At 43.8% G+C, this 9,165-nt stretch overlaps 1 protein-coding gene across 1 annotated transcript; it reads left to right on the forward strand.

Annotated features, from left to right (window-relative positions):
- Nucleotides 1–414: 414 nt before the first annotated feature.
- Nucleotides 415–2,368, forward strand: LOC123188070 (uncharacterized). Its single transcript, XM_044600104.1, has 4 exons — nucleotides 415–871; nucleotides 974–1,198; nucleotides 1,720–1,745; nucleotides 1,842–2,368. Exons 1-4 carry the CDS (start codon nucleotides 527–529, stop codon nucleotides 2,089–2,091), a joined length of 846 nt encoding a protein of 281 aa, XP_044456039.1. The 5' UTR covers nucleotides 415–526; the 3' UTR covers nucleotides 2,092–2,368.
- Nucleotides 2,369–9,165: the final 6,797 nt, after the last annotated feature.

A 9,165-nucleotide genomic window follows, 5' to 3' on the forward strand; every position in this document is an offset into this window, starting at 1 on the left:
TTTTTTACAATAGGAAAGAATCTTTTCTTTTTTGTTTGATGAGGATATAAACTTGCTAAAAGTGGCAGCCGCTGCGGAGCGCTAGCGAGCGTCCTGCCGCTCGCTAGACGCGTCCATGTTTAAATATATGTTCAGATTTCCAAAAAAAGCCAGAAATATGAGAAATATCATCTCATGCGAATTTGGTTCTATGAAAAAACTAATGAAGGCATTTAAATATATTTTCAGATTTCCAAAAATAGCCAAAAACATGAGAAATATCATCTCATGCGTATTTGGTTCTATGATAAATCTACAAAAATTACCCAAGCTATATATCTTGGTATTTCAAAAATCATCTCATGCATATTTGATTCTATGAAAAGAAGAGGTGAGGCGATTCCTGGATGTGCACCACGTTGCACGGGAGCACCTATGGTGGAAGACTGAGGAGCCTCGTCTCCGGGTCCCATTATCCTCTCTCCTACCGCGAGGAGCTCCCGCTGAACGAAGACCTCCCGACCTCACTCCCACTCCCACTCCCACCATGCCGCTAATCCAATGCTCCCCGCGCGTCCTCCTCCTCCGCCGCCAACGCTTCACGCCGCACCACCCATTCCCCGCTTCCACTTTGGCCCTCCCCGTCCGCCGCTCCACCGCCCTCCGGGCCGAGCCGGAGCCCCAGCCGCAGCCGTCCACTTCCACTGCCGAGCCGCCGGGCACCTACGACGACAGCGGGGACGGCCCCGTGGAAATCCGCGCCCCGACGCTGTTCTCCGTCGACGACAACCCCACCCCGCTGCAGGTCGCCACGAGCGTCATGCTCACCGGTGCCATCTCCGTCTTCCTCTTCCGCTCCCTCCGCCGCCGCGCTCGCCGCGCCAAGGAGCTCGTAATCCTCATTCATTTCTACCTCCCACCACCGCTCTCCAGTACAATCGCACCCTACATTCCTACGCCGTTACGCTGATACTGGTGTGGGTGATTGGTGCAGAGGGTGCGGTCCGGTGGGATGAAGAAGCCCAGGAACCTGAGCGAGGAGGCCCTGGAGGCGCTGAGGATGGTGAGCACCTCGCCGGTGGAGACTAATAAACCGCCGTCGCCCGTGCAGGCGCTGCTCGGGGGAATTGCGGCCGGGGTCATCGCGCTGTTCCTGTACAAGTTCGCTAGCACCGTCGAGGCCTCGCTCAACCGGCAGACCATCTCCGACAATTTCTCGGTCAGCTCTCCACAATTGTGCTTGTTTCTTTCTGTATTTTGTACTGTATTTCTTTGTTCAAGTTCAGTGCTCGCCGAAATTTACACGAAACGCAGTTGTTTTACAATAGCAGTAAACTGAATGCCACGTATCAGTATGAATGAATTCTCAAGGGGCCTGCATACCTTAATAAAGATTAATTCTGAACATGTAAAGAAAAATTCAAATACATTTGATTGTATGAATCATGCTTTTAAGTTTTAACCCCAAAATACATAGGCATCAACCCACGCACAACCCTACACTGAATGATGTGGTGATCAAAACACATGAAAAGCAAAAATCAAGACACATTTGCCACAAGATTGTGAGGATTACCAGGGTAACATCCTGTGGTTTTTGATTCCTGGTTAGTAGTGCTGGAAAATGAATTACAGGAAAGGGCTAATTTCTCACAAAGTGAAATGCAGGGTTTACCATATGAATTATAACTAGGTCGCACGTTGTCTGATCTGATCGAATCTGTTTTTGTTTTTCTCCAGGTTCGCCAGATAACAGTAACAATAAGGTACACACAACTTCATCCATTTTCTGCTTGTTCTGTGTATTGCGTTGTTATCCTTCAGCGAGTCTAATTAAAAGAAAAATTGACTTTCCTCTGCAGAACAATTATAAATGGGCTGTGCTACCTAGCAACATTTGTGTTTGGAATCAACGGGGTGGGATTGATACTCTATTCCCTCCAGCTTACTTTTAACTCTCTCATGGACGATGACTCTAGCAGCTCATCCGTAGAGAAAATCAGCGAGCAATCCAGCACAATGGCTTCATCTAGTAGCTCCACAAGTGACAGCGTATCGGACAATAGTGACTTGCAGCAGATCTCGGACAAGAGTAAAAACTCATCGGAGTAGCTGAGGCCATGCAATGCAGTTGCCAAAATTCAAGAGTACATACATAATAGGACAATCCTTGTGAGGAGCCATTATTCTCATCTTAGGCTCTACTGTCGTTTTTGAGTGCAAATGCTATGCTAATGAACTTTCAGTTAGGCTAGTAGTAAAATGTGGTGAAATATTTTGGATTGAACTGCAAAAATACATTTGGTAGTACAATGAATTGCCATCGGCCCAAAATTCTCGGCAGAAACTATTGTTCTACGGTTTGAATAACGTTAATTGCATTTCCTCACTGCTAGTGTCATCTTAGATACTGTTGCTGCCCTGTAATAGGTACAAATGCTGCTTGGTTTCATGCCAATATTTTGCATGCCAATAATTGGCAAGACGACATTTGACAAACCAAAAGTTGGCAACTGTCTTAGAGATTGGCAACAAAAATTAGTAGCCAACCAATTGGTTGCCAATTTTTGAACTTGCCAATACATTGGCATCAAACCGATAACCTCAGCAATGTCTAAGGGCAAGTGCTTTTTGGTTGCATCTGCACAAACAGTTTCTTCAGAGCTATCCAAAAGAAACTGTAGTGAAAATAAGCTCTAGAGAATCTCTAGTGTATAAGGCCGTGTTTGTTTGGGCTTTTGCTTCTTCTTTTGCAGCTTTTCTACTTTTGCCAGAAAGCCATAAAAGCTCCTAAATAGGTGCTGCTCCAGAAGCACCTATTTAGGAGGTTTTATGGCTTTTGGAGCCAAATATTGTTATATTGATTTATCAAAAGCCATAAAGGCTGCAAAAGCACCTATTTAGGAGCTTTTATGGCTTTTTGGTCATTGGTCAAAGAAAAAAGATGCAAAAGCATAAGTAAAAGCCCAAACAAACAGGGCCTTATTGGTTTATGTGATCTTAGCTTATTCTGAGTTCTCTGATGAAAATTCAGTGATTTTGGACTGCAGTATGCTTATTCTGAGTTCATGGTGCACAGGACTTCCAAGTCCATTTAAGAAGAGGATATGTGTCTGATGGTGAAAACCCTCGATATGGGAGATCAAGCAGACCCCTTTTGTGATTCGGCCAAGGCTAAACCACTCCAAGAAACTACGGGCTAACTAGGAACAAGGACACAATCATATACCTATGTTCAGCGCACCCGGAGGGAGGTGTTATACTTGATGGATGATAACATCGTTTGTTACAAACTCAAGATGAGCTCTCTAGGTTAATTTGGGCAGTGCTCGGAAGGGCTCTAGGGCTATAGCTAGCTGCCGTGAGCACCCTTCTTCTTCTTCCTCTCCTCTCTATCTAGCTCTCAAGTGTGGGTGGTTGAAAGAGCGTCGGATCCCTCCTATTAGCCTTGGTCCCCCCCCTTATACAGGTGATACGCCGTATCTACTTTTTCAAACATTTTTTGCTTTTATTTTGGACTCTAATTTGCATGAAACTAATCCGAACTAACATTGTTTTCAACAGAACTACCATGATATTATTTTTGTACAAGAATAAAAGTTCTCGGATTGGGCTGAAAATTTACGAAGATTATTTTCAGAATATATAAAAATTATTGGCAAAGAGAACTATTGGAGGGGGCACCAGAGAGCCACGAGCTCAGGGGGCGCGCCCTGTGAGCTTGTGGGTCCCACAGGCCACCGTTAACCCTAACTCCAACTCCATAAGTATCGTCTCGAGGAGAAAAAATCAGACGGAAGGAACCATCACATTTTACGATACGGAGTCGCCGCCACCTTCTGTTCTTCATCAGGAGGGCTGATCTGGAGTCCATTCGGGACTTCGGAGGGTAAAATTCGTCATCATCAACCCTTCTCCATCAACAATTCCATGATGCACACCATTGGGAGTGAGTATTTCCTTCGTAGGTTTGCTGGACGGTGGTGGAATTGGATGAGATTTGTCACGTAATCGAGTCAATTTGTTAGGGCTTGATCCCTAGTATCCACTGTGTTCTGAGACTGATGTTGCTATGACTTTGCTATGCTTAATGCTTGTCACTAGGGTCCGACTGCCATGATTTCAGATCTGAACCCTTTATGTTTTCATGAATATATTTGAGTTCTTGATCCTATCTGCTAGTTATATGCACTTGTTATTGTTCTGATCCGTAGACCCCAAAGTGACAATAGTTGAGATACTCTCCGACGATGATTGTAATTCGAGGAGTTCATGTATCCACCTTGTGTTAATGCTTTGTTCCGATTCTCTATTAAAAGAAGGCCTTAATATCCCTTAGTTTCCATATGGACCCTGTTGCCACAAGGGGGGGGGGGGGTAGGAATGCAAGTTCTTATTGTAAGCACGTATGACTATATATGGAATACAAGCCTATATCGAATTGATGAATTGGAGCTATTGTGTATCACTCTAGGTTGTGACTGTTATATGATGAATATCATCCAACGCAAATATCCATCGTTGATCCAATGCCTACGCTTTTCTCATATTGATATTTGCCAAGTTACTATTGTTGTTGTTGTTGTTGTTACAATCATCACAAACTGCTCATGTTACTATTCATGTTACTGTTGTTGTTGTTGTTGTTGTTGTTGTTGTTGTTGTTGTTGTTGTTGTTGTTGTTGTTGTTGTTGTTGTTGTTGTTGTTGTTACAATCATTACAAATTGCTCATGTTACTATTTCTACTGCTACTGTTACTGTCAAAACTATCAAACTACTGTGCTATTGAACACTTTGCTGCGGAGATATTATTTCTCAAGTATGGTTGAACTGACAACTCAACTGCGAAGGCTCATAAATATTTCTTTTGGCTCCCCTTGTGTCTAATCAACAAATTTGGGTGAAATACTACCCTCGAAGATTGTCGCGATCCGCTATATTGTGGGTTATCAAGACCTTTTTCTGGCACCATTTCCGGGAAGCATAGCTCTATCTATTGAGTTCACTTGGGATTTTTACACTATGAAAAATCTAAAAGACACTAAGACCAAGATCGTACCCTCTAAGACGAGGGGAGGTAAGGAACTGTCGTCTAGATACGCACTTGATTCATCTTCTGTTTTAAGTAGGCTCACGACCCCACCACCTACTATTCATTCTGAAATGTCGCAAGTAATTGATGATACTACTTCTGTTATAAATGGAACTTGTGATGATGCTAGTACTTTGCTAGATGATACTGTCCCACTAGGTAAATTTCTTAATGAACAAATTGTTAAAGCAAAAGAACTTGAAACTACTGAAACTGATGAAAACTATAATTCATCTATTATGCCTAGCTCTCCTACTAGAGTTGAAATGCCTAAGATATGTGATGGTTACGTTATAGATGGGGGGATAGCTAGAGAATTTGTTGCTTGTAATGATACAGATGGTGTTAAGAAATTACCAAGTAAGCTGAAAGAAAAAGTTATGATAGAGAGAATGAAATATGATCCTAAGTTTCCTACCTCTCCTATCTTTGTTACCTATAATGATTATGAATTCTTCATCGATCTTGAATTAATTACTTTGGTTGAATCTGATCCTTTTCATGGTTATGAAACTGAAATTGTTGTGGCACACCTTACTAAATTGAATGATATAGCCACCCTATTTGCTCATGAGGAAAAAAATTGCTACTACTGTATACTTAAGTTGTTTCCTTTATCATTAAAGGGTGATGCTAAGAAATGGTTTAATACTCTTGCTCCTCGTTAAGTGCGTAGTCCCGAGGATATGATATATTACTTCTCTAAAAATATTTTTCTACTCATAAGAAACATGTTGTCTGAAATACTTAACTTTGTGCAATCTGAAGAAGAGGATCTCCCTCAAGTTTGGGGTAGGCTTCTCCAATTACATAATGTTTTGCCTGATCATCCTCTTAAGAAAAATGAAATACTTGATATGTTTTACAATGGACTACATTAAAATTGGTCATGTAAAAATAAACAAATATTTATACATTTCCAAATGGTTTGAAACTTTGTGGGCCTCCTCATTATGATGCATAGTATTTGTGTGTCAATTTTCATAAATAACAAAATTCCTTCAGTGGCTATTAAAACTAGAAAACAGAGAAGAAAAATGAAACAGAAACAGAAAAAGAAAAAGTACAACAGCCTATTGTGCCACTATGCCTCGAGTGCACCGTGCACGGCCTAGCCCACCATCGTGTCGTCTCCTTCCCCTGTTCACCAGAGGTCCACCACGCACGTCGACGCCATCAACGTCCACGGGTTGTCCATCCTATGAGCTCCCCATGTGGATAAGACCACCCTTATGACCTCGAGGTGAAACCCTAGCTCACCCCCTCTCTCTCGCTCGCTCTCTTCTCCCCGCTCAAGACCAACGCCACTACCGCCATGGCCAAGCTCGCCGGCATGGCCACCATCCTCCCCGCCGCCTGAGTCCGTGTACCTCCACTCCACTGTGGTCGTCTTTGTCGCCTGGACCCATGAGATCAAGCCGGAGAGCCCCACACCACGTGGATCGAGCTCTTCTTCCTACCTCGGCCATCGTCGTACATCGTCGAATCCATCCACCGTATGCAGCTCCTAAGCTCTCAGCCACCTTGTGCTCCTCGTGAGCACCGCACATTCTACCTCTGTTTTGACTTTGTTTTGTTGCTTCTGGCCGCCGTGTCGCCGTTGCCGAAGCTCGTGCTCTTGGGCTTCCGAGGAACCCAACGCCGCCCCCGTTCACCTTGCCATGTCCCCTAGCGTCAGATCCGTCTACGCCCGACTCTGGCCTCCGCCTATCGTTGCTACTCCGGCCAACCCCACAGCTGCCAGCACCACCATTCAACGCGCGACGCCCGAGGCATTCGAACGCGCCTAGCCCCACATCCAACCGAGGCCTATGGCCTTTTCTGGCAAGAACCCAAGCCTCCGCCGTCGCTTTGGTCACCAGCGTTTCGCCCCCGGTGCGCCACCGTTGCCGTGTCACTAACCGGTGGGCCTCCTATCATTAGCGCGTTGACTAAACCCCTTCAGCTACTGGCATGCAAGCCCAGTCATTGTAGCATTAGGTTTAACTTAATTAAAACGGTTGTCACTCTGTCACTGTCAGTAGGATCACCACCCTAATTAACTTAATTAGACTAAGTAAATTCTGTTAATACTAACTGTCTCACTAACTACTGGGTCCCGCTGGACCAGTTGACCAGTCAACCTACTGACTGGGCTAGCCCCAGTCAATGACTTGTGGGTCCCTGTTGACCTGGTTGACTAGTCAACATGTCATCAATTGACCTCCTGACTCAGCCCTTGGCCCCACCTGTCAGCCTCCAACACACATTGTTGTGTACACTATGTGCACATAACAATTTGTATTTAATACTTTTTGAATTAAAATAAATCTAGAAATTTAATTAAAACTTTGAAAAAGCATATAAAATAACATATAAGTGAGATGAAAATAATTTATATATGGAAGTTGATCAGAAACAAAATCTAAATATGCCATCTATATACCTATTAGACCCGTCTAACATAATGGACCTGGACATTTTGCATCAGGATCATCTTACCTAATCATACCTGGAGTCGGGAAATCATTGTCAGATGTTTTCCCTCTTCTTTTAAAATGTTTAGAACTGCATTAGAGCATAGCATTAACACACTTTGCCATGACATGCATCTGTGTTGCATTTGTATGCCCATTATTTATTTGTCCCCCCACCCCTCTATTCTTTCGGTAGACTCTGAGACTTCCGCTGCCACCGATTACGTATACGTCGTTGATGACTCGTCCATCTCGGCAGAGCTTCCAGGCAAGCAAACCCCCTTGATCATTCTATTATCGCCTATTCCTTCTCTCTGTTGTTTGCATTAGAGTTGTGATATTGTTATGCTTTATAGGTAGATCCTATACTATTGCATAGTCTGTCTTTGATACTATTGTTTATACCATACCTATTATCCTATATGCTTAGTATAGATATGCTAGAGTCCCATCAATGGGCCTACATACTTGTTCGTCTGACATGCTATACTATCGCACCGCGATCCCTTCGAGTGGTGATCACATATAAGCCTTATACCACATACTATATATGTTACTTCGGTGGACTCCGAACTTCGGTGGCCTATGACATGGAGCGAGGTGGACTGCAATGAGATGTCGACGAAGACAAAGAATATTACTGCTTTATATTATATACACTATACATGATACATGTTATGATTAAAGTCGGGTCGGCTCGAAGAGCACCCATGAGAGTTTCTCTAAGGCGGAGCGACAGGGCAAGTGGAGACCATCTAGGAGAGAGGTGGGCTTGGGTCCCGTCAATGTCCACGGTTATTTCATAATAACACACTTAACAAGATTGGGTATTTGATCTGAGACTGCCACTAACATATACGCACTAACCGCTGCATGGGATAATGGTTTATGGGGCCCTAGGCATCGTATGTTCGTTCTGAAAGCTCTACAGATGTCACAATGGAGCGGGCTAAGATGGTTATGTCTAGATCCAGAGGTGGGTTTCGTCCCCGGCCAATCACGCAACATACACGAGTGCTTAGGGTGATGATTCCATGACCCCTTCGCGCTTAGGATTTAGGCTGCGTGTTGACCTCTCTGGAGAGATTAGGTTGGACGGCATGTCGATCATTAGAGGTCGGGCATTACCCTAAAAAATGTGTCTGGCCAGAGGTAATCAAGCGTATCGGGGAATGTGGTGCACTCCTGCAGGGAAGTAATCTATTCGAAAAGTCATGTCCACAGTAACAAGACAACTTGGAGTTGTATCCCAACCTCTTACAACTAAAACTGGATACTTGATAAAACACACCTGATGACAGACAAATACCCCTAGAGATCGCTTTCTCACAGGATCATGAGGAGAGGATCTTTGGGCAGGTTATTGCTATGTGTATATACAAGATGATACCATATATGCTCCTTGCTTGTACTACTGAAAGATGTAGTCTTCGATATGATGAGCTTCCCCCTCTTATTCTGGCACTTTTGCAGTTTAGTCCATAGATATTAACCCATTCCTTTGATGTCGATGCATATCTAGTATAGATCTAATATAAGTCTTGCGAGTACTTCGGATGAGCACTCATCGTTGCTTTGCTACTCTTTTCATTTGACCCGGTTGCTGTAACAGCTGGTACTACCGCGGATGTAGGTTG

This window comes from Triticum aestivum, chromosome 2A (assembly GCF_018294505.1).
Source record: "Triticum aestivum cultivar Chinese Spring chromosome 2A, IWGSC CS RefSeq v2.1, whole genome shotgun sequence".
Lineage (NCBI taxonomy): Eukaryota > Viridiplantae > Streptophyta > Magnoliopsida > Poales > Poaceae > Triticum > Triticum aestivum.